The sequence below is a fragment of the Bos grunniens genome, chromosome 18 (genome assembly GCF_055505025.1).
Source record: "Bos grunniens cultivar Pamir isolate PY7600 chromosome 18, Bosgru_T2T1.0, whole genome shotgun sequence".
NCBI lineage: Eukaryota > Metazoa > Chordata > Mammalia > Artiodactyla > Bovidae > Bos > Bos grunniens.
The window spans coordinates 46,279,796-46,304,498 of NC_141182.1; the positions used below are offsets into that span (position 1 = coordinate 46,279,796).

A 24,703-nucleotide genomic window follows, 5' to 3' on the forward strand; every position below is an offset into this window, starting at 1 on the left:
TGAACAGTTGTTCAATAAAGTTCTTGTGAAAATGGAAAATATGTGTTTTATTGTTACTTAAAACCAAACGAACTTTTTGGCCAACCCAATAGGAATGAATGCTTCTGTTTATTGAAATGCCAGAAACAAAGCTCTGGGATTTACTTTGAAAAGCATTGAAAATGTATCAGTATACCCAAGCAGAAGGATCAGGGGAGGGGACGGTTAGGGAGTTTGGGATGGACATGTACACACTGCTATATTTAAAATGTATAACCAGCAAGGACCTACTGTATAGCAATAAAAGAAAAAGTATCAGTACATGGCTAGACGGTTTGGCGTGTGTTGAGTGGAAATGTGATAAAGCAAGCACAGGCATATGTTCATGGTGGAATCCAAGTGGTGAGTATGCAGGTGTCCACTGTAAAATTCTTTCATTTTTGCGATAAGATACTGCCAGGAAAAAGGAGCAGATATTGTTTAAGTAGGGACTTCCCTAGTGGTCCGGTGGTTGGGACTCTGAGCTTCCACTGCTGGGGGCCTGGGTTCTATCTGGGGTTGCGGAGGCAGTGAGGCAAAAAATAAATAAATAATAAAATAAAATCGTGGTGTTCTACAAACAAGGAAAAACACAGAGAATATGAAGTGCCCAGAACATTGCCTTTACTGTGCATATCAGGCCCCTCCCTTCCCTGGTGTGTCCTAAATTTAATCTTTATTGATACATCACTTCGTGTTTGTTTTCAAATTCTGTTTGTGCTTAGTCACTCAGTGGTGTCCAGCTCTTTGCGACCCCATGGACTGCAGCCCGCCAGGCTCCTCCATCCATGGGATTCTCCAGGCAAGAGTACTGGAGTGGGTTGCCATTTCCTCCTCCAGGAGATCTTCCCGACCCAGGGATCGAACCCACATCTCCCGTGTCTCCTGCTTTGCAGGCAGATTCTTTACCTGCTGAGCCACTGGGGAAGCCTTCCCAGGAAGCCTTTAAATTCCCCAAGGGCAAAAACACTGTCTCTATTTCTGGTCCCACAGTTGATAGAATTTTGGAGCTGGCAGCCATGTTTGTAGTCCTCTCTTGCAGATCCCCGCCCTCCTTTATTTGAGAGGAAGTGGTGGCCCCTGGAGGGGAAGGACATGGCCCACAGGCACCTGATCTCCCAGCACTCCACCCATGCTAGGTGAGTAGTCTACAGACTTTATAGGTAACTGGGCAAGGTCAGGTTCTGGAAATAGACAGGCCTGCTACTTTCTCACAGGTTACCCCAGGCAAGTGGCCTGGCCCCTTGGAGCCTCACCTTCCTCCTCCACACAGTGTAGATCACATCCTTTGGGTTGTAGGAAGCTTAAAGGGCTGTAGAGTATCTTTCATATGGTACCCGGAAGCTACTGCATGCTCAGTATATAGTAGTTGCTAGCATCGTTGCTCTGGGCTTTGAGCCATCCACAGATCTGAAAACGGGGCCTCGTGTGTCACCATTCCTCTCATAAAGAGGCCTCCCTCCTGTCCTTCCCCCTGAGCCCTTTGTGGTCCCACCGAAGAGAAGACCTCGCACGTGTGCCTCCTTCCTCTCTCCTTATTCACTGAGTCCCCTCCCTACTGATACTAAACAACAAAAGAGGACTTCCCTGGTGGTACAGTGGATAAGAATCTGCCTGCCAATGCAGGGGATACAGGTTCGATCCCTGGTCCTCGAGAAGGTCCCACAAGCCGCAGAGCAGCCAAGCACCACAACTACTGAGAAGGTGCCCTAGAGCCCGGGAGCCACAACTACTGAACCCATGAACCGCACCTCTGGAAGCTGGCACACCCTAGAGCCTGTGCTCCGCAACAAGAGAAGCCACCGCGATGAGAAGCCCGCCCACCATGATGAGCGAGTAGCCTCCACTCTCCACGACGAGAGAGAGCCTGCTCGCAGCAACAAAGACCCAGCACAACCAAAAATATTTTTTAAATGTTAAAAATAAATAAATAAACAGCAAAAGACCTCTGGGTTTTCAGAATATCCTTTGTGGCTGTTTCTCTCTCCACTTGCTGTGTGACTTTGGTTGTATTTCTTAACTTGCCTGAACCTCCATGTGATTTTTTATAAAATGGGGCAATAGCAGTACCTCTTACCTAACTGGTCAATTGAGGCGATTCAGCGAGGTCATGCATGTAACGCCCGGGGAGCCTAGCATGCCTTAATTACACGATACACACGGGTTACTATTGGTATTCCTTTGGGTCCACACCCCTGAAGGAGGATGCTAACTTTCTGGGCTCCACCAAGGTTCCTGCCATTTTCCCCCGGGTGCTCCTCCCCGCACTACTGGCCCGGCGGGGCTTTCCCTGCATGGATTTCCTCTCGGTGCCAAGAACGAACTTTGCACTAGTGAAGTATAACCTGTCCCTGTAACCACACTCCTCCATCAGATCAGCCCAAAATCTCCAGCTCCACCCATCCTGTGCATCAGACTCCCGGTTCCTCCAGCAGCAAGAGGAGGAAAGACAAGCCTCCTCCCATGGATCCCCCGCTTAGGGAGAACAATGGGCCATGATGTTGTATAGTGTATTGTATTTATTCACAAGTCTCAGTATTGACCCCTAAGGGACTCTAGAAATCCTCCCCCTTCCCTTCCCCACGCCCCCCCAACCCCGCCCTGCGTGCCCCAGCTCCTTCAGGTCACTTCAGCGGATATGACAATAGGAATGTCAGTGTCTTCAACCAGGCCAGTTCATCAGCTTAGGGAATGATGCTGGTGACGCTCTGGAGGAGAGAAGGAGAGGGGGAGTGGATACAGAGTTCTGCACCCTCACACCCCCTAAAGAGATGAGAGGGAGACTAGCTACTCCGGCCAGGAGTTGCTTCTGTTCCAGGGACTATCTTAAGGAAGGCGGCACCTAGACTCAGGAAGAACAGGGAGCCGGTCCACCCAGACACAGGTGCCAGGAGCCTCGGTAGAGACTGAGAAGCCTTGTCTGCTTTGCCTGAGAGGATCCTCCACCACCTCCAGAGCCCGGGAATAAACACGGGTGTGTCTCTGAGTTTCTGGCGTAGTCTTAGGGCTGTTCTACACCCTCACCCATTGGATCCAGTTTCAGGCCGCTGAATATACTAAGCACAGACGAGACCCAGGACTTCTCTTTGGGTCTAGAGGGAGGCCCAGGATCCCAGAGGAGCCTTTAGCCTGGTGGGGGGTGGGGGTGGGGAGGGACTTGCTGTCCACCAGGGACAGAGCTGGGGTTCCCGCCACCCAGGATGTTGCCACAAGACAGCAGGAACGAAACAGCCAAGGGAGTCACAGTGAAGAGAGCGGGTGTGATAGGAGATGCCGAGGGGCGTGGTGACAGGCACACGTGGGAAGGTTTCAGCAGCCCCTTCCTCCCTGGCTCCTAGATGCATAGGGACCCCTGGAGGTCTCTTCTGCTTGGATGGGAATAGAAAGAGCCCAAAAGGTGAGCGCAGGATGTGAAGGGCAGAGAGCAGGGAGGCAAGGCAGACCAGAGCTGGGAAACGGGTTGGCTGGCATCTGCAGAGCCTGAGTGTCTGTCCGAAGCACAGCTCTCAATGAACAGGTGATGGAAGAGGGTGTGAGAACATCTCCAGAAACCACCTAGGCACTCACCTTCCACAGGACTGACAAGGCCATGAAGGGCTTGTTGACCGAAGCCTGAAATTCAAGGACAAGAGGCTCAGTCCCCAGCATCTGTCCCACCTACCACCCGAGGAAAGCCTCCGCTCCCCGCACCACCACCCTCCGAGTCCATGCTGTGTGCTCGAGACTTACTCCAGATGTTAAGGTTGTGGTTGCGGCCCCTCCGTGCTGGGTGGTGGATCCGCCTGGATGACCGTCCTGTGGACGAAGCCCAGACTGTTGTTACAACCCCCCAGACCTTGAGGGTCTCCCAACTTCTTTTTTCCCAGTGGCCCGTTTTCCGTAGGGTGACTGGGACTGGGGTGGGAGGCATAAGCTCACTCGCCGACCCGCACTGTCCAGGAAGAAAACCCAAAGCCCACGTGGCTGTGGGAATTCCATGAGAGGAGAAGCCAGGAACCATGCCTGCCCTTGCTGGTCAGTCTTCCCTCAATTCCCTTTTGTTCTGGTTAATGAGACGTTCTTAGTCACTGAGAAGGGGCCTCACTAGAAAGGGAGCCCAGAGGAGCCACACAAATACCAAGACCATAGTTTAACGTCCGCCCTGACATCTAATACACTCCTCTACACACACTCCATCCTGATCACTAGTTCGGGCTGATCCCCATCCTGAACCCTCCCCAGACTCTCAGCCGCGCCTCTGCCTCTGCACTGATGCTGCTAGCCTTGAGTCCCCAAACAAACCACCCACTCTTGGGCTCTATTCAGTGAATCCTCGCACCTGACTCACAGCCCTCTCCCTTACCCTGCACACTTTCAACATAGTTCTTCTCTCCGCACCCACCCATCCCTGGCTCCGTGGCTGGCAGCTTTCAAGGCCTGGGCCAGTCTGCAAGCTGGTGTCCCAAGACTCTGCATGGAGAGTGGGGAGTGGGGAACTGGGGCAGGCAGGAGTCAGCCTTCTCTTGCTCCTCCTTGGTGCCCGTAATGCCGTGTGTGGTGCAGCTTGCCTCCCAGTATCTCTCCCCTCTATGTAAGTGGGGATCAGAAATCCCCCAGGAAGTCTCCCTGGTGATCCAGTGGTTAAGACTCTGAACTTCCAGTGCAGGAGGTGGGACATGGATCCCCGGTTGGGAACTAAGATCCCATATTCCACATGGCTATGCTCTCTATGCTTAGTTGCTCTGTCATGTTCAACTCTTTGCAACCCCATGGACTGTAGCCCACCAGGCTCCTCTGTCTGTGGGGATTCTCCAGGCAAGAATACTGGAGTGGGTTGCCATGCCCTCCTCCAGGGAATCTTCCCAACCCAGGGATCGAACTCAGGTCTTTGATCTTGCAGGCAAATTCTTTACCATCTGAGCCACCAGGGAAGCCCATGCTGCATGGCACGGAGAGAGAAAGAAACAAACAAAGGAAGGAAGAAAGGAAGAAAGATCCTCTGGAAGGCCTCCTCTGACAGGGCAGTGTGGAAGAAGAGAAAAAAGCCTAACTTGCAATTCACCAAAGCTGTGTGCTAGCCATGTGACCTTGGCAAGTCCCTCAAACCTCACTGAGCTTCCGGTTCCTTATCTGAGAATCAGGGAGTCAGCATCCTTACCCTGACTACCTCAGAGGCTTGCTATGAAAATTAAACAGAGTGGGCTTATCTCCCAGAGCTAGTCCTAAAGTTCACGCTGACGTTCTGGGTTTTCTCAACACTCATTCTCTTTGCTCCATAATAGATCTTGGCCTCAGTAACTGCTTCCTGTTCCCCAGGGGAGGCAGTGCTCCTCCCTACCGATTGCCTTAACTGGGAAGACAGCTCCCTGGAGGTGGTGCTGGGGTCCTGTCCATACAGGGCTTTGCAGATAAGATGGCTTAATCAGTCTGACCTGTTGGCCACCAGCTCCTTTGTAAGGGAGATGGAGAGTGGGAAGCCCAAGCTTCTCCCAAGCTTAGCTGCCCAAGCTTCTTTCACCAAATGATGGTGACGTGGGCTCCCCAAAATGTCCCAAGGGTTAAACCTCTCCCTCCCCCAACACCCTTCTCCCCACTTCCCCACCCCTGTTCACCTACATTCAGCAGCTGGTTGGCCTCCTTGCCGGCTTGGTTGACCCCATTATGAACATTCTGCTGCAACCTGTCCTCCTGCTTCCCGGCCTGGCCTGCAGCATGGTGGACACCTTGGCCAAGTTTCTCCGCTTCCTTTCCAGCCTGGCCAGCAGCGTGGTTGACCCCATGGCCCAATTTCTCTGCCTCCTTGCCGGCCTGGTTGACCCCATCATGGACCCCTTGAGCCACTTTACCCGCCTGCTTTCCGGCCTGTTCAGCAGCGTGGTGGGCCCCCTGCCCAAACTTCTCTGCCTCCTTCCCAAACTGCCCAGTGGCATGGTGGACCCCCTGCCCAAACTTCTCTGCCTCCTTCCCAGCCTGATTCACTCCATGTTGGACCCCCTGGACTATTTTTTCTCCCTCTTTCCCAGCCTGCCCGGCAGCATGGTGGACTCCTTGACCAAACTTCTCTGCCTCATTCCCAAACTGCCCAGCACCATGGTGGACCCCCTGCCCAAACTTCTCTGCCTCCTTCCCAGCCTGATTCACTCCATGTTGGACCCCCTGGACTATTTTTTCTCCCTCTTTCCCAGCCTGCCCGGCAGCATGGTGGACCCCCTGCCCAAACTTCTCTGCCTCCTTCCCAGCCTGATTCACTCCATGTTGGACCCCCTGGACTATTTTTTCTCCCTCTTTCCCAGCCTGCCCGGCAGCATAATGAACATCCTTGCCAAACTTCTCTGCCTCCTTCCCAGCCTGATTCACTCCATGGTGGACCCCCTGGACTATTTTTTCTCCCTCTTTCCCAGTCTGCCCGGCAGCATGGTGGACTCCTTGACCAAACTTCTCTGCCTCATTCCCAAACTGCCCAGCACCATGGTGGACCCCCTGCCCAAACTTCTCTGCCTCCTTCCCAGCCTGATTCACTCCATGGTGGACCCCCTGGACTATTTTTTCTCCCTCTTTCCCAGCCTGCCCGGCAGCATGGTGGACCCCCTGCCCAAACTTCTCTGCCTCATTCCCAAACTGCCCAGCGGCATGATGGACCCCCTGCCCAAACTTCTCTGCCTCGTTCCCAAACTGCCCAGCGGCATGGTGGGCCCCCTGACCAAACTTCTCTGCCTCGTTCCCAAACTGCCCAGCGGCATGGTGGGCCCCCTGACCAAACTTCTCTGCCTCTTTCCCAGCCTGCCCAGTGGCATGGTGGGCCCCCTGGCCAAACCTCCCTGCATCACTTCCCGCCTGGTTGACCCCATGAGGGACCCCCTGAATCACTGTGTCTGCCTCCTTCCCAACCTGTCCGGCAGCGTGGTTGACCCCATGGGCAAGCTTCTCTGCTTCCTTTCCTGTATGTCCGACGCCATTGTTGATTCCATGGGCTACCTTGTCCAAGCCACGGTTGAGCCCCTGGACACCCTTCTCCAGCTCCTTGCCGGCCTGGTTCCCCATGCTGCTGAGTCCATTAAAAACTTTCTCCACTTCCCTTCCAGCTTGAGTGATTCCATTGTTGATGCCTTCCAGGGCCTTGCCCACTTCTCTCTCTGCACTGCTCAGCCCTCGGTTGATCCCTTCAATGACCTTCTCAATGGGATCATTGTTGGCCGCCCATCCAGGCAGAGCCCCCAGTAGCAGCAGGAGGGAGCAGGAGCTGAGCAAACTGGCAAGATGCATATTGTTGGTCAAGCGGGGAGGATGCAGAGAAGAGCCAGGGAGGCAAAGCTGCTATTTATCCTCTGCCTCCTTTGCTCTTCTCCACCCCTCATGACTCAATTACCCTGTGAGGTGCTTAGTCCCCGATCAGGGAGGTATTTCCCAGGGAGATCTGGGGTTGAGCAATGAGAAGAGGAGGAAGAGAGGGTGAGTCATGAATGGAGAAGACTCACACGGCATCTTTGCTCCTTGCCCAGCTCTCACCCTCCACCCCTGAGCCCATATGTCTGCCCTTTCAATCACCTGCTTTTTTCATTCCTCAGTCACTATCCAGGCTTCATCTCTCCCAACCCCATCTTCAGTCACCCTTCATCCCTAGGACCCTGGCTGGTTCTTTAGCATCTTCACTCCTCTCAGGGGATCTAAGGATCCAGCTTCCCCAGAAACAAGGGTCTGAAAAGATGGTGAGCAGGGGCCAGAAGCACCCCCCAGGGAGTGGAAGCAATCATTAGACCTTGCTCTGATTGTTGTTGTTGACCCCCAACCCCAACACTTACTATGCTCCAGCCACACAGGTCTTCTCTCTGGTCCTCAAACACACCGAGCTCATTCCTGCCTCATGCCCTTGGCACTTGCTCTTCTCTCTGCCCAGAATGAAGAACTCAGATTTTCACAGGTTAGGTTCCTCCTCACTCTCTTCTTGCCTCAGATGTCACCTTCTCAAAACACCCTTCCCTGGCCCTCCCCCAGTTATACTCTGTAATGTCATCCTTTACTTTTTATAAGCTCTTACCACAATCTGAAATTATTTTTTATTGTCTGTCTCACCTATCAGATTGTACGCTTCCCAGGTGGCGCAGTGGTAAAGAACCCACCTACCAATGCAGGAGATCTCAGTTCGATCCCTGGGCTGGGAAGATCCCCTGGAGGAGGGCATGGCAACCCACTCACTGGATTCTTGCCTGCAGGATCCCCACAGACAGAGAAGCCTGGGGGGCAACAGTCCATGGGATCACAAAGAGTCAAATATGACTGAGCACGTGCACACACACACACACATCCCTATCAGTTTGTAGACTTCCAGAGGACCTTTGTCTGTGTTGGTCATGCTATATCCTGAGCTTCGAGAACATTCAGTAAACATTTGTAGGTTGAACAATGGATGGCTTAGAAGAGAGTCCAGGCCTGAGCCTGGGTCTCAGAGCGTGATGGAGGGAAGTTTGTATGTGTCCCCAGAGCAGCATCAGGTCCCTTGGTGAGGGTGGAAGATTTTGGAACCAGAAACATTCTTGCCCTACCTCCCAGCCCTTGGGCAAGGGCAGAGGACTGATTGCCACTAGCTGGGACAGGACGTAGTGTCTCCTGAAAAGCCGGTTGAGGCAGCCACAGGGAGGAGCCGAAGACCCAGGGCAGCAGGAGCCAGTCAGCCAGAACCTGGGCTGGGGGCCAGGAGCTCATCCCTTCCTCCCTCCTCCCCCTGAGGCCTCCTAAGTCCCGACCTGAAGTCCCAAGTGTTGACATAATGGCAAGAGCTGGAGACAGAAACAGCTGAGAGTTTGGCCTCAGTGTGGAGTGGGACATCGAGCAAAGGGCAGGGGGCGGTGGTAGGTCTGTCCTTGGTGGGTCTGTAGAGCTGGTTTGGAGGGACTAGAAGGATGATGGCCAGTGGGTGGGTACAGTTGGGTGTCGGGGTGAAAGATATTTGGGTTTTGGTGCCAAGGGGAGAGCCTGGGAGAGGGGGTGAAGGTGGGTTTGCAGGTGGGCAGGCCAGGCACGAAGGAATGTGCTGGGTGTGAGCAGGTGGGGGCGGCGGAGTTATGCGTGTGGGTGCCCAGGTGTGGCGAGAATCTGCACGTGTTTTCAGGCTTTGCTCAACAAGGGTGACAAGATCCACTTCCCCTGGAGGACTCAGGGCTCCATCTCAGATCCAGGGATCCAGATCCAGAAAGCCAGGAGTTTCTGCCTTCTCTTCTCTAGGTTCTGCCCATAGACCATGATTAATTGTGCCACCTCTCCAAGCTTGAGCTTACCAAGTTGGTTTCACAGTCCAAGGATAAAGTCAAATCTCTGGGCAACTTCAGGTGTGGCTTTCCTGCCCTTGTCCCGCACCAGAATGAGGGAGTTCCCCAGGCCGGGAGGTTGCTAGGTGGGGAAGGGTGAGCTTCAGAATCTTAATCTGCCCCAAGATTGAGAGGTGGGGTTTCTCCTTCAGAAATGTACTCCGTTTCTCTCCCCCACCCCCCATCCTACCACCTTCTGTCAGTCTCCATCCTTCTCTTCAGTGTATAGTTCTCATTGTTGTTGTTCAGTCACTCAGTCATGTCCCACTCTTTGCAACCCCATGGACTGCAACACATCAGGCTTCCCTGTTCTTCACTATCTTTGCTCAAACTCATGTCCATTGAGTTGGTGATGCCATCCAACCATCTCGTCCTCTGCCGCCCCCTTCTCCACCTGCCCTCAATCTTCTCCAGCATCAGGGTATTTTCCAATGAGTCGACTCTTTGCATCAGGTGGCCAAAGTATTGGAGCTTCAGCTTCAGCATCAGTCTTTTCAATCAATATTCAGGGTTGATTTCCTTTAGGACTGACTGGTTTGATCTCCTTACGTCCCAAGGGACTCTCAAGAGTCTTCTCCAACATCACAGTTCAAAAGCATCAATTCTTCATGCTCAACCTTCTTTATGGTCCAACTCTCACATCCATACATGATTACTGGAAAAATCATTCATTCTCACTTGCACTATTTAACTCAGGACTTTGGCATCTATCTCCATGTACGAGATTAACCTGGAGTTGTCCTTTCTCTGCTGTTTCCTAGAGTGAGTCGTGGAGGTTTCAGGAGCTGAGCTGTCACAGCACCCCCACAGCACTCCCATGAAGTGTGCAATGTGGGTACACACAGTGTGCCTGCCACTCCATGGGGCCTCAGAGCCCAGGCCCTACCCGGAGTGCCTCAGCACAGGAGCTGCCACTAGGCTTCCCAGCTTCACTTAGGCTCTGCACTAGGGCCTGTAGAATGGCGAATATTTGTTCCCAGGGCCTCAGCACATCTTGCCCATAAAATCATTGGGATCTGAGTCACCCTTTGGGAGGACAGATCTTAACTCCTTGTTTCTTCTCTTGTTATTGGCCTCCGCAGATTTGCCATTTCCTTTTTTTTTTTTTGGTGGCACTGGGTCTGTGTTGCTGGGCATGTGTTTTCTCAAGTTGCAGTGTGCAGGCTTCTCATTGCGGTGGCTTCTCTTGTTGTGGAGCTCAATATCCAGGGCTCGTAGGCTTCAAGTTACTGTGCACAGTAGTTGCATTGCATGGGCTTAATTGTCCCGAGGCTTGTAGGATCTTCCCAGACCACAGAAGTCCCGTCATTTCTTTTTGTACCAGTTTTGATTCCTCGTATTTTCTAAGAACATTTTAACTGCATCTAGTTTTTCATATTATTGTAAAGGCATACAAAATCGGTCCCTTTTCAGTCCTGGTTTTATTTGTGCACACTTCCTCCACCTTGACTATACATGTTAAATTTGGTACCCCCCACCTCTGTTCTCTTTTTTGGTCTGGGTTTGTTGACATCTCCCCAACTGTTCACTCAACTTATTTTCAGTTTCACCTTTCTCATCCAAGCAGGAGGGCCTCACCCTTGCTCTGTCTCATGGCAGATGCTTAGCAAACTGAGTCCTTATGGAGGTTAGGGGAAGGAAGAGGTTATGTCATTCTGCCCTTTCTTGCTTCCACACCTCTCTCTGGGACGATGACTCCCTCCTGGCCCAAATCCCCCCGAAATCGTGGTCACAACTGTGTGTCAACTGGCCCTACAGGTGAAGGTGCCTGCCTGTGAGTCACAGATGAGCAAGCAAGCCCCCACACCCCATGCTTTGGGGGAAGGGAGCCATCAGTCCATGTGTTCTTCCCAGAATGTTTAATGAAAGCCTGCTTTGTGTCAGGCACAGGAGCTGGAGGACCAGTGATGAACAAAACAGAAAACAATGGGCCCAACAGGGAGACAGTGAACAAGTAAAGGAGTAACTGCATCATGGGAAACTAAATACATGAAAAGCCATCAGGAAAAGAAGAGCATGTGTGACAGGACAGGACTCAAGATTGGGCATCAGAAGAAACCTCAGGAGGTTACATTTATTCATTCATCCTGGAATTATTTTTTGAGCAAGCACCTTTTAAGTACCATTCTTCTAGTCAATGGGATATAAAAGTTACAAAGGCAGACAAGCCCTCTAATGGGCAGAGACAATTTGCAAGAAAAAAAAAGGATAAATAAAATGATCTTTAGAGAGAGACATATGCCGGGAGGAAAAGAAAATTATAGAGAATAACCCTAGAGCAGATTGGCACATTTTCATATGTAACCCGGGATGGGAAGTCAAACAAAGATTCCTGGATGACAGGAGTAATTAATGGTCATGGCAGGTAGTGACTGAGAAAGGAGAGAACTTTAGATGTGGAGTTAGGAGGAACTCTCTTAGAGCGTAGCACCTAAGGGAAACCAAGAGGCTGCCAAGGGAAGAACTTGAATGAGTACCAGAACGAATGAATAAATACAGGACTTCCAGGCAAAAAGAAATAGCGAGGATAACTATCCAGAGGAGGGTCCAGAAGAGCATACAGCCTGTGTGCCCAAGGAGAAGAAAGAACAGAGAAAGGGCTTTGAAGATCAGTGCAAAATGTTGGATTCCATTCGAGACGCCAGGGATGGTCTTGGAAGGGTGGTACATGGCCGCAGCCACGTGCCTCAACTGGGACTGGGCCTTCGCACCGGCTCCTCTGTGACGTCACAGGACGTCACGGAAAGAAGTTCCGGTCCCTCCAGCCCTGAGCCCCGTCAAGCAGTAACACCGCGGCGAGTGCCAGGGCGGCTGGCTGGGCCATGAAACCTTAGAAGGCCATGTCGAAACGCGACATCGTCCTCACCAATGTCACCGTTGTCCAGCTGCTGCGACAGCCGTGCCCTGGTGAGGGAGGCGGCGGAGCGACCCCCGGGAGGGAAGAAAGGGCGGTGGGTCCGAGCCCCTGCCGGCGGGAGGCGCCCTGGTAGCGTCCACCAGGAGCCGGACAGGGGGTGCGGAGTGAGGGACCACTTGCCGGTCGGGGCTCTTCCATCCGGAGCCGCTGCCCTAGCTCCCCACAGCCCCACCCTCCTCACCACCTACTTTGCGGGCAAAGTGCGTTCTATGACGGTGGTGGAGGGAAAGGGGACCCCCGCCTCCAGGCTGGGCTTTGCGCCAATAGCGCCATGGAAGGGTAGAAACCGTCCTGGGTGAAGGCAGGAGCCGGGTCTACGAGGGGGCACCCGGGATCTTCACCCCCTTCCCGCCCCGCCCCCTTACCGACTGAAGGCTAGGCCGCCCGCAGCCTCCGCACCTGAGGGGTGGGCAGGGCCGCGGTGGGTGGGGCTTGGGCGGGGCTCCAGAGTCCTGGAGACCCTGGAACGCGCCTGTAGGCCTTGAACCCCCCTCCCTGCTTATCACTCACTCAGTGATCTCAGTCGTGGGTTTCCCCTCGGCAAAGTGGGTGTACAGCGCATACCTCACAGGATTCAGTGAGCTGATGCACGTGAAGAGCTCAGCACAGCACCTAGCCTTGGTGGCACCAGGAAATGGGAGCGTCATTGTAAATAATTGATAGCGCGCCCAGTACCGTGTTTCACCTACGGGGTGAAGCTTCATCACCGAAGCTGCCCCAGGCTCTTCCTTCCCAGCCCATGTACCCGATCCAGGAGCAGAGGGAGGAAGGCAAGCCTGGGGCAAGTTGCAAAAGGACCAGCTAGGGTTTCTCCTGAAAGGTCACAGAGTAGGCTCAGATCCCTACTCTTCACCATATGAAGAAATGCCCCCTTTTCACGAGAGCAGAAACAGAACCCCCAGGAATACCAACATTCTTAAGGTCACCAATAAACACTGACCAATAGTTTTATGAACTTGTAGCGGTACTGGAAACACACACAGCCCAGCCTCAGGTCACAAGCTCTTTGGCAGACTGGAGAGATTAGAAGAGAGGTCAGCTGACCCCCAGCTCCTAATCCCACCCCCTCCAAAGTCCCTTTGATTCTGGTGCCAAACACAACTCCAACCTTCATCCTCCAGGCTCTCTCCAATCCCTTCCCTTCCCTTCCCTCACGAATACACTTAGTGTCAGACGTTCTCCCCTCTATTAAAACCAGCACCGATTGTGCCTTGAGATCTCGCTGAGTCCTCACAGTAGCCCCCAGGCGAAGGGTCAGGTGTGACACCAGGAAACAGGCTAGTTTCATTACCTTGCTCAAGACAACTCAGCTGGCAGGTGGCTGAGCCAGGGCTGACATCCAGGCCTGACCTCCAGCTTGGAACCCTCTGCCAGCCAGGCCCCCTTGACTGCTGTCTCCACCAGGTCCCTCCTCCCCACATCAAACCCTCAAACTGTAGCTCAGACAACACAGCTTCAAGCATGTTTTAAACACAGTATGGATGTGGACATGCATGTTTGGAGAAGCAGAAGCTGATAGGGGTTCCCATTCGCTTCATATGTTATGATGGACTTATGTTTCCGAGGATAAGAATCACCTTGGAAACAGGATTCCTGGGGCTCAGTGCAGACCCGCTGAGTCAGATTTCCCTAGGAAGAGGTCTTCCCATGATCCTTACCAAAACAGTTTGGGGACCACTGGACTAGATCAGTTATCAGATAAGTTTGGGAAACAATCTTCAAAATATTGTGTGTGGCATGTTTCCTAGACTCTCTTGTAAGCACTACTGTGTCACCTCATTTAATCCTTACAGCGATCCTCTGAGAGAAGTACCATTATCATCTCCATTTTACAGAGGAGGAACACGAGGCACACAGACCATCACCCCAAGCAGTTGTTAAAAATACACATCCACTGAGTTAGAATCCCCAGGGAAGAGGCCCTGGCACTGTTATTTTAAAGCAAGCCCACCCCCTATCCTCTCTGTGGATTGGGTAGTTTGGGGAACACTGGGCTCGACAGAAGCCAGCAGCAGATCCTGAGTGGCAAAGATGGCTTGTTCTGTCGCAGTGATGGTACAGCTCATTAGCTCATTGTCCCTCTCCCCTGCTCCCAACAGTAACCAGAGCACCGCCCCCACCAGAGCCCAGGGTTGAAGCAGAGCCTGAGCCCCCGGCCCAGCCCCAGCCCCAGCCGGAGCCAATCAAGGAGGAAGTCCCACCACCTCCACCGCCCCCTCCTGCACCTAAGAAGGTTCGGGAGCTGATAGTTGGCATCAATGGGTGAGTCACCCCTGAGCGGTTCCCAAAGCTTTAGGGCCTACCCCTAAAGCTCTACCCCGTTGGGCTTCCCTGGTGGCTCATCTGCCTGCAATACAGGAGACCTGGGTTTGATCCCTGGGTTGGGAAGATCCCGTGGAGAAGGAAATGGCAACCTATTCCAGTATTCTTGCCTGGGAAATCCCATGGACATGGACAGAGGAGCCTGGTGGGCTACAGTCCATGGGGCCACAGAGTCGGACATGACATAGCGACTAAACAACGACACTCTATTACTAAAGGGGGCATTTCCTCACATCTTACCAATGCTTTCATCCTGCCCATCCTGGAGAAACACAGGGATAAAGTCAAGAGGGCTCCACCTTCAGAGAGCTCACATTTGGGTAGAAAGTCAATGAATACGGAACACGGCAGCTCAGTGGTGAACAGTGTGGAACCTGGGGGAAGAGTAAAACTGAAGAGGGCTATGTTAGCCAGGGACTCAAGGAAGGCCTCTGGGAAGTGACACTGGAGTCCGACCATGCTCTGAGTGACAATGGGGCAGCAAGCAATGGCTAAGGGGTGTAGGGGGCAGCTCAGTGTTCTAAGGACAGGCAGGAATTCAGGACAGCTAGTGGGGGGTGGCACAAGCAAGGGAGAAGAGGACGGAGGATGGTGGAAAGCCACACAGGGGCCTGAAGGACCATGGTGAGGCGTTTGGATCTGGTTTTACTGATAGATGGGGATAGAGGTTTTCATTTTTCAGCTCGATAATCTGACCTGAAGTTCTACAGGATGCATCCAGCTATGAAGTGAGGAATAGGGGTGAGAGGACAGAGGGGCAGAGAAACACATAAAGCGGTGGAAACGGGCGAGATCGTGTGAGCAAAATGACACTGGCCCGCACAGGGATGGGACTGTCTTCCCCAGACTGAGACATCCCACCCAGTCCCCGAGCAGGCCTCTTTAACCCCTCCCTCCCGCCCCCCGCCCCTGCCTGCTAACTGGGGACTCTGAGGACAGACCCCTAACCTTCTCCCTGGCAGATTCGGACGCATCGGTCGTCTAGTGCTGCGTGCCTGCATGGAGAAGGGCGTTAAGGTGGTAGCAGTGAACGACCCATTCATTGACCTGGAATATATGGTGAGCAGCAGACAAAAGGCAGGGTGGGAGACAGTGGGACCGGAGTGGCGAAGGGGTTCGGGGGAGCTCTGTGGAAGGCTCCCAGCTGCCCTGTGGACCCCTCACGGGGGGCGGGGGGCGCTGGTCCCGAGAGATGCTCACTCCCCATCCACCCCAGGACTAGAAGTCCTTCTGTCTCCTGCAGGTGTATATGTTTAAGTATGACTCCACCCATGGTCGATACAAGGGGAACGTGGAACACAAGAATGGACAACTGGTCGTCGATAACAATGAGATCAGTGTCTTCCAGTGGTAAGGGCAGCTGTCTGATGCCAACCTGCAACATATTAATGCAGGGGTTGTAGAGGTGATTAGAAGGGGATTCCAGCTTCTCATGTAGGGTTCAATTTGTAACCCCCCAAACTACATGTGCATATGCTTCCAGGTACTGGTTTGGAGAGGCGATCTTGGAGAAGCCCCTGACCCCTAGAATGGGGAAGCAGTAATCTAGAAACATGTCCGACTGTACTCAAAATACTTTTATTTAATACACATGTGCATGTTTTCTCTGAGGCGTATCAGCTCAACCTGTCTAAAATTCAACTCTTGATTATCCTTCAACCCTTCAATCTATTTATCCCCCTGCCCAGGAAACGGCATCACCATCTAGCCAACTACTTCCATTCAGTTCCTACACAGCAGCCACAGAAGCCTTCTTAAACAGCTGGACTGGTTACCCCCCATCCCCACTTAAATCCTCCAGTGGCTTTCCCGTCACCCCACAAACAAAATCCCAGCTGCTGACAGGGTTCCCCACCAACTATGTGCCCCATGCCCCAGCCCCATGTCACCAAAGACACACTGGCGATCGACCTCTTGGAACCCTGCTCCAGCACCTCTTAGAACCCACTTCACCCAGTTCTCACTGATACAAACACTCATCCTTCATCTAAAGATGTATTTGTGGTTTTTTAAATATTTATTCGGTTACCTCAGGTCTTGGTTGCGGCCCATGGGCTCAGTGGTTGCCATACGCGGGCTTAGTTGCCCTGCTGCATGTGGGATCTTAGTTCCCTACCTTAGGACTCAAACCCATGTCCCCTGCATTGCAAAGTGGATTCTTAACCACTGGACCACCAGGGAAGTCCCTTAAAGATAATGTTTAGAATCTAGTAAGTCAAAATCAGTAACAACTAGATGTTTACTAAGCTTCAAATACATTTTCAAAATACCAAAAAAAAAAAAAATTAAAATTTATAAAATGGGAATCAGTAAATCTACTTTATCTAAGGTAAATTAGCCACTGCTGGCCCTATGGCTGCCTTCCATTTTTCACACATGCACACTTGCAAGCCCTCTCCAGCCGCAGGCAAGGTCCACGGCCTTCCCAGCGCTCTTCCCAGCAGGTCCACTCTCAGCCCCGCTGTCCGTCGGTGGTCAGGTATGGGTGGAGGTGAGGACTGGAAAGTCAGAATGAGAGAGGCTGTCCGACCCCAATTTGAAGTCATGACAACAAAAACAATTCGATTCCAGCAGAGCAGTTGTTGCTCAGACACAGAGTCCTTTCCTTCCTGGGCCCGGGCACCATGATCCCTGTCCCCTAGGGCACCCTCCCAGTGCTGCTCCGCCCCCACACAGCCACCCCGTGTGTGCCCCACTTGGGGGCCGCCTTCTCTGGTGACTGCAGTCCTTTTTCTCCCTTCCCCACTGCTCTGCATCACAGCATCATGGATGCCCTCTGGCATGTCTGCACAAGCAGTGTGGCTTATGTGTGTACTTTATCCTGCTCCCCCACTTCCTGTTGCATGACCCTGGGCAAGGGCATGAAGCTTGGTTTCCTCGTATATCTGATGGGGATGCTGATCATACCCACCGCAGACGGAGCAGGGAGAAGGGCCAGAGGTGTGCGGGGAGCACCAGGAAGGTCCTGCTCCCACAAAGCCTCATGCAGCGCTCCCGCAGGGAGGGCCCTGTCAGTCTGCAGTACCACTGTTGCTCTGGCACCTGTGGGCACAGGCCCTGGCCCCCTGGGTTGACTCAGTGCTTCTTGAAGAACGAATGAATAGAATCCTCAAAACAGGCCCCTGGGCAGGAGGGCAGGGCCCATGACAAGCTAGGGGAGGGGGCTGGGGTCTCCAGAGTCACTGACTGCCGCATGCCAGCTTCCCAACTGCTGCAGAGGAAATCTGTTGAAGGGCCCTTTCCCCAACTTGGAAGGCAGAAAAAGGGGAGGGGGATATAAGAGAAGAGCTGCTTGGGTCAGATGATGAAAAGGGGGACCTGCCAGACGACCACAGAGTGAGAGCCATGCGTGGTGCCCAGGGAGATGAGGAAGACACTCATTCCTGCCAGATGGCCTGGCAGGAAGGCCTCGGGTCAGCCTTTCTCAAATGGTGAAGGCCAGGGACTATGAAGGGGAGGTCAGGCAGCGGAGAGACTGACTGATGGCGCTGTCGCCCCTCCACAGCAAGCAGCCCAAAGAAATCCCCTGGAAGTCTGTCGGGAGCCCCTTTGTGGTGGAGGCCACCGGTGTGTACCTGTCCTTAGAGGAAACTAAGGTAAGTTGGGAGGAGACACCCGGGGCTGCCTGGGTGGGGTGGCACTCGAAGTGTCTCATGACTCTCTGCTTCTTCTCTAGGCCCACATCGAGGCAGGTGCCCAGCGTGTGGTCATCTGTGCACCCTCTCCAGATGCACCCATGTTTGTCATGGGGGTGAATGAAAAGGAATATAACCCCAGCTCCATGAAAATCGTCAGGTAACAACGTATGGGCAGCAATATTCTGCAGGGTGTGCCTGAAGGACAAGCCTGGGGGTGGGGGGTGGGGGGTGGGGGAGACAGGAATCCGTCTCACCCTCAGCACTCCCCCTCGCCCCCTGGTGCTGTCTTCACTTCACTCCACTTCTCCTTCCCAAGGTCTTAGCAGCCCTCTTGTTCATGTTACCCTAAAGCCATCAGTTAGAAATGTTCTCAGAACATGTTTGGGGAGCTTCCGCTCCCCACTGCTCCCTCATCCCCAGCCCGTTTTCAGCAAACCAAGTCTGTGTGCAAACCCTGAAGGTCAGGTAAGGGGGGAGGGGCGGCTCTGCGGCTCACCTCATGGTGCCCTGGCACTCCTGGCTGTTTCAGCAATGCATCCTGCACCACCAACTGCCTGGCCCCCCTCGCCAAGGTCATCCATGAACGATTTGGGATTCTGGAAGGGCTGATGGTAAGCTGGGGAAAGGGGATGGGGCAGGAGACACAGCTGGGAACCTGTACCTCTTCCTCCCGTACTTGCTTCATGTGTGGAGTTAACAGGGAGAGGCTGGTTTTCTGGGAGGGGAGAAGCCCACCAGTGGTGACATCCTTTGAACTCTGGTCCTGCCTGCATGTGCTCCTCCTGTGGATGGGTGGTTGTGGCCCTGCCAACCTCCACACTTGGACCACTAACCTTGGGCCTGGGAAGAAGAAGCCTAGGAGCCGGGAAGGCCTCACCTTGGCCCTCTTCCTCCCCAAGACCACAGTCCATTCCTACACGGCCACCCAGAAGACAGTGGATGGGCCATCGAAGAAAGCCTGGCGAGACGGACGGGGCGCCCACCAGAACATCATCCCAGCCTCCACGGGGGCTGCTAAGGCTGTGGGCAAAGTCATCCCAGACCTCAAAGGGTATGAGAGCATGAGGCTGCAACTGGGGCGGGGGCCCACCCCAGGAGGACTGGACTGGCCCCCGACCCTGGAGGTGTCCAGTGTGGGGAAAGCAGAGACAAGGGGGAATGGTGGCGAGGCCCCTGGGTTCTGACTCCTGCCCCTGCTGTGGGATTCTTCAGGAAGCTGACAGGAATGGCATTCCGAGTGCCAACCCCAGATGTGTCTGTGGTGGACCTGACCTGCCGCCTGGCCCAGCCTACCCCATACTCAGCCATCAAGGACGCCATCAAAGCAGCAGCCAAGGGGCCCATGGCTGGCATCCTTGCCTACACGGAAGATGAGGTAGGAGCTGAGAAGGGACCCTGGGAAGAGCCCTCTGGGGAGGGAGCATGGTTTTCCATTCACCAAGGAGTTGTTTGCAGCGTATTAAGACAGGACCTGCAGGGCTGGGAAGGTCAGCTCTCCCCACCAAATCAGGTCTCTGTACTCGCTCCCCTTTGGTCTGGACTGCTTTTCCCTCAAGTAGCCACACAGGGTGCCTTCACCTTCTCCAAGTCACTACTTAAACCTCTCACCTCTTTTTGTGGCCCTTGTCCTTACCTGAAATGTCATTTCATGGTCACTGTTGGCTCTGCTAGCATGAACACTCCAAGACAGTAGTGACCTTGGGACTCCTTTTTCACTTTCATAGCTCCAGCCATCTTCCAGGGCCTGGCATACAGCAGGTGCTCAACACATGCTTAGTGAACAAGACAAGGATTCCCATTTTTCAACACTTGCTTTGGGCCGGCCACAGCCCATGGCCTTCCCTGTGAGGAATGGGTATCACCTCCCTCTGCTCCATCAGTCCACTTTGGTGCTGTCTCCCTGCTTTAGCTCCTTCAAGTCCACCCTCCCAAAGCTGCCGGGATCTCTTAAAGAAATAGATCACATCATCCTCAGAGCTGGAAACCTTCCTGTAGCCTTCCACCGTGCTAGGGTCAAACCCCCAAGGGCCCTCCTGCTCCAGTTCCTTCCACCTCAGACCCTACTGAGGGGTGGAACTGACCAGATCCTCCTAGTCGTCCAGAGCCAGGCTCACCACCTTCCCTCAAGGGCCTCTGGCGACTCATCCCCCTTGCAGGATTCCCAGGAAGAGATGTCTATTGGTGCAGCATCAAAGGCTGTTTGCAGTCTATATCCTTTAGCCTGGCCCCTATGAGGCCCCTATGCAATGCCCCCATGAGTCTCCCTCATACCCTGTCCCCAGAACCTGGACAAAGTGGGGCTCCATCAAATACTGTGCGCCCAAGAGACTGAGCTCCTGAAGGTCCTTCTTCTGCGACCCACGCTTATCTTTGAAATTCTGATCTTCAGGTCGTGTCCACGGACTTCCTTAGCGATACCCACTCGTCTATCTTCGATGCTAAGGCCGGCATCGCGCTCAACGACAATTTCGTGAAGCTCATTTCCTGGTAAAGGGGGAAGGTGTCAGAGACCGTGGTGGGCAGAGTGGGAGTGGCCGGAAAGGATCCCCTGAACCCCCTCCATCCCTCCCTCCCCAGGTACGACAATGAATATGGCTACAGTAACCGAGTGGTGGACCTCGTCCGCTACATGTTCAGCAGAGACAAGTGAAGCAGGCTGACCCCCCTCTGCTTCCCAGTGCTCCCGGGCCGGAACCTGTTTCTCCTATCCCCGTCCTCGGCCCCACGGGGAAAGGTGGGGGTCCCCGCGCGAGGGGCCTGTGCCGCTGGGCCAGTGGTAAAATAAAAACCCAGAGTGCTCACAGCTGCGCGCCATGTCTCTGCGCCGGTCACGACGGGATCGGGTCCGAGATCCAGAGCCGCGCCGCACGCGCTCGCTCGATCCGGGCGACCGGACCCCGAGAGCCGCTCCCGAGAGGCCGGGACGGCGCGGGGTCCAGCTCCGGACTGGGCTCCTTGCTCGTCGCCCCCGGGCGCGGCGGCGGAGCCGGATGACGTCAGCGCGCCGCGCCACGGACTCCGGCTCCCAGAAGGCCGCGCGGGCCGCGGCGGAGGCAGGTGGGCGCCAGGCCCGGGCTCTGGCGCCAGGCCGCCGAGGCAGAGAGGCGCGCTCCGGCGGGCCGGGCGGCCGGCGTCATGACGCTCTTCCACTTCGGGAACTGCTTCGCCCTGGCCTACTTCCCCTACTTCATCACCTACAAGTGCAGCGGCCTGTGAGTGCGGGGAGGCCGCGGGGCGGTGGGAAGGGGGTGCCGCGGGTCGAGCCGACCCCTCAACGCCCACTCTCGCAGGTCGGAGTACAACGCCTTCTGGAAGTGCGTCCAGGCCGGGGTCACCTACCTGTTCGTGCAGCTGTGCAAGGTGAGGGCGCCAGCGGTGCCGCGCTAGGGTTCGGAGGACCCGCGTCTCTGCCCCCGCCCGGACCCCCGAGGTGGGGCCACTCCGGCACCCCAACTGGTTGCTCCAGAATGCCTGGGGAAGCCGGGCTTGGAAAGGCTGGAACCCGAGGAGAGGTCCCCGAGCAACTTTTGTATAGCACTTTTAGTAAAACTGAGAACATTCGATTACATGGCCAAGAGGGTTTTGGATACTAACTACTAAGAGCCGCTGACTAACCCCAACTCCCACCAACACTGCTACCACTGCCCTGGTGGGTAACCAGCCGCGGCGCCTCAGACCTGACCTCGATCCCTTCTGATCACCACAAAACCCAGACTTCCAAGTCCCTGCCCTCAGTCACCCCAGCTTCTGCCTTCTTGCTGCTCTCTGGTGATCCTTCTTCCACATGGACCCCCCCCCCCACCCCCGCCACCAGAACCCCAATGTACTCCCCTCCGCGTACTAACTTCCCACCCAATCCACGTGGTTGCTTTCCCTCACCTTGAGGTGACCTCTCTGTGTTCTGGTCTCAGATGCTGTTCTTGGCCACTTTCTTTCCCACCTGGGAAGGCGGCATCTATGACTTCATTGGGGTGAGTGGGGGCAAGGGAGGGGGAGGGAGTACAGGAGTGGGGGCCCCTGGCACCTGTGCTTACTCAAGCCTCAACCTGACCCACAGGAGTTCATGAAGGCCAGCGTGGACGTGGCAGACCTGATAGGCCTAAACCTTGTCATGTCCCGGAACGCCGGCAAGGGGGAATACAAGATCATGGTTGCTGCCCTGGGCTGGGCCACCGCCGAGCTCATTATGTCCCGGTGTGTGCAGCAGCCTGGAGCCCAGACTCCTGAGAAGGGACACCTGGGTTCCAGGGGGTGCTGGAGGGCGGGGGCTCACTCAGATTCTGGGTGCTGAGGGTGTCTGGGCACTAGAGAATCCCTCCCTTTGCCTTCCTCAGCTGCATCCCCCTTTGGGTTGGCGCTCGGGGCATTGAGTTTGACTGGAAATACATCCAGATGAGCATCGACTCCAACATCAGCCTGGTACGCAGTCCTGCTTACCCCACGCACATCTCCTTTGCTGGTGGCTCTACTCCTCTTGAGGCCCAGCCCTGACTGCCCGCTTCCCTCCAGGTCCATTACATCGTCGCCTCTGCCCAGGTGTGGATGATAACTCGCTACGACCTGTACCACACTTACCGGCCAGCAGTCCTCCTCCTGATGTTCCTTAGCGTCTACAAGGCCTTTGTCATGGAGTGAGCGGGGTGGGGTAGGAGGCCGGGTCCAGATGGGCCAGGTTTTCTCTTCTCCCTCCCTCACTGTGCTGTTTCCTCACAGGACCTTCGTCCACCTCTGTTCCCTGGGCAGCTGGACAGCACTGCTGGCCCGAGCGCTGGTGACGGGGCTGCTGGCCCTCAGCACCTTGGCCCTGTATGTCGCCGTTGTCAACGTGCACTCCTAGGCTTGGCATCCCAGACTCTCACATACCTTCTCCCCATCCCCAGGTTCAGTGAAGTAAACAGTATTTGGAAAGTTGTTTCTGCCTCCATTTCTCTCTGGAACTGTCTACTAATACTGTGCTCACCTGGGTCCCAGCGGCCCTCGTTTTGGTTTCGGAGCCAGGTAGACAAGCCGGGAGACTAGGCAGCATTGATTTGTCCTATGTTCCTGGACCAGCTCCTCTGCTCATTGTTTCCCTGAGTTGGCTGAGGGCTTGTAGACAGTCTTTGAGCAGTGGCATAGCCTGGGCCCTCAGGGAACAGGTGACAGAGGGGAGCTAGAATCCAAGAGGTGGTTCTTGAGGGCTTCTCCTCACTGCCATAACCTGGCCCTCTCCCACGTGGCCCTTCCCTGGCTCGTCACCTCCTCAGCTCCTGGTCCCAAACCATCCCCCCATCCACCTTTTGTATGGGAACTAAGGGAATCTATCTGAAACCCCCGTCTTACAGTTTGCCTTTCTCTGCTTACAACCATCTAGGGCTCCTCACACTGGAGCAGTCCACTGGACCCTTGGTTTTGTCTTTGAGCATCTGTTTTGTGATTCTGAGGTTCTCAGTGCGCTGACTCGTTTCTCTGGCCCTCAGATTAAACCCTGGCCTGAGTCTTCTTAGGGTGGAGAACAGAGACAGCTGCAGCCCAGGAGCAGAGCCCACCAATGTGGCTGTTACCCTGAATACCACCCTGCTCATCCCAGTCCTTCCCTGGTCTAGTGAGGCCAGCTTTCTGCCGCTTTCTCTCCCTTCCCTAAGGGGGATTGATGAGAAGCAAGGCGTTGAATGGCTTCCGCAAGATCCACCCAGCTGCAAACCCTGACCACGTGGGAAGGTGCACCCCAGCCCTGCTGTTATCAGTGGGATCCCCCAGGGCATGAGATAGAGCACGTGCCCCTTCCCTCCCTCCCTTCCTGCCTCCCTCCCTCCACTAGGCTCTCCAAGTCCTGCCATAATGTTACTTGACCCAGGGCCTAGAAAAGCACCAAACACAGATCTGTTCAGCTCTACTCTGAGTCTTGGTGTTTCCAGAGGCAGCATTTGCCTTCAGATGGGGCAACCACCATGTAGCCCACCTCCTCCTCATTGCTCATAGTCAAGACAGGGTTCCCCGGGGCCTTGGGATGGGGTGGGGAGGTGAGTGAGAGGTCACCATGAGTTTGATATGAAAAGGGAGTGGATGGGGGGCTCCCCAAGCCCACATGCATGGATATATAAGGGCATTGCTTTCTCCCGTATCCCCCTCCCATGCCCCACCTGGCCCTGAGCACATAGAGGGAAGGTTGCAGAAATGACTATTCAACCTATCTGCTGAGCAGGGATCTGGTCCAGGCCTCCTACTGGTGGCCATCTGTCTGTGAAGTAGTCCCAGCTTTCATGGGGTTCAGGGACTGAATAGGGGCACTCAAGCCAGACGGATCAGGACTGATGGTGAACCCTGGCCGGGATGGTGGCCCTGGTGGGCTAGACTACAGTGATAAGGGTTGGGAAGGGAAAAGGTGGCTATCTGTCTCCTGGAGGAGAAGGTGTGTGAGCTGAGACTTAAGAGGATGATTTCATGGGGCAAAGAGGAGAAAGTAGGTGTCAAGGCCCTGCTTTTCAAGGAGCAAAGTCCTTGAAGTTAAGAGAGAGCACCTGGCCTTTCCAGTGAAACAAGAACTG

At 54.5% G+C, this 24,703-nt stretch overlaps 3 protein-coding genes and 2 long non-coding RNA genes across 8 annotated transcripts; 2 read left to right on the plus strand and 3 right to left on the minus strand.

Moving 5' to 3' along the window:
* Positions 1–2,519: 2,519 nt before the first annotated feature.
* Positions 2,520–7,570, minus strand: SBSN (suprabasin). Its single transcript, XM_086352006.1, has 4 exons — positions 5,614–7,570; positions 3,748–3,813; positions 3,586–3,630; positions 2,520–2,726 (listed from the first exon to the last, which is right to left on the minus strand). The coding sequence occupies exons 1-4, from the start codon at positions 7,258–7,260 to the stop codon at positions 2,703–2,705; spliced, it is 1,782 nt and encodes a 593-aa protein (XP_086208132.1). The 5' UTR covers positions 7,261–7,570; the 3' UTR covers positions 2,520–2,702.
* Positions 7,571–12,082: 4,512 nt separating this feature from the next.
* Positions 12,083–20,979, plus strand: GAPDHS (glyceraldehyde-3-phosphate dehydrogenase, spermatogenic). The gene is given in 10 exon segments (XM_086352259.1): positions 12,083–12,206; positions 14,316–14,478; positions 15,501–15,597; positions 15,782–15,888; positions 18,044–18,165; positions 18,168–18,333; positions 18,706–19,227; positions 19,389–19,551; positions 20,566–20,663; positions 20,754–20,979. Coding segments are annotated over 10 exon segments (1,578 nt in total). The 5' UTR covers positions 12,083–12,139; the 3' UTR covers positions 20,827–20,979.
* On the minus strand, positions 14,779–19,943 carry LOC147353661 (uncharacterized). Its single transcript, XR_015145888.1, has 3 exons — positions 19,810–19,943; positions 15,487–15,913; positions 14,779–14,912 (listed from the first exon to the last, which is right to left on the minus strand). It is a non-coding gene; the product is annotated as an uncharacterized LOC147353661 (long non-coding RNA).
* Positions 16,760–18,807, minus strand: LOC147353662 (uncharacterized). The gene is made up of 2 exons (XR_015145887.1): positions 18,673–18,807; positions 16,760–17,036 (listed from the first exon to the last, which is right to left on the minus strand). It is a non-coding gene; the product is annotated as an uncharacterized LOC147353662 (long non-coding RNA).
* Positions 20,793–23,088, plus strand: TMEM147 (transmembrane protein 147). Of its 4 annotated transcripts, XM_086352165.1 has the most exons (7): positions 21,197–21,388; positions 21,467–21,536; positions 22,088–22,147; positions 22,234–22,370; positions 22,511–22,595; positions 22,686–22,807; positions 22,890–23,088. In XM_086352165.1, the coding sequence occupies exons 1-7, from the start codon at positions 21,312–21,314 to the stop codon at positions 23,011–23,013; spliced, it is 675 nt and encodes a 224-aa protein (XP_086208291.1). In that variant the 5' UTR covers positions 21,197–21,311; the 3' UTR covers positions 23,014–23,088. The 4 variants fall into 4 exon arrangements, with proteins under 4 accessions (XP_086208290.1, XP_086208291.1, XP_086208292.1 ...); XM_086352164.1 differs by lacking the exon at positions 22,234–22,370 and having other exon boundaries at positions 20,793–21,388; positions 21,467–21,535; positions 22,080–22,147; XM_086352166.1 differs by lacking the exon at positions 22,088–22,147.
* Positions 23,089–24,703: the final 1,615 nt, after the last annotated feature.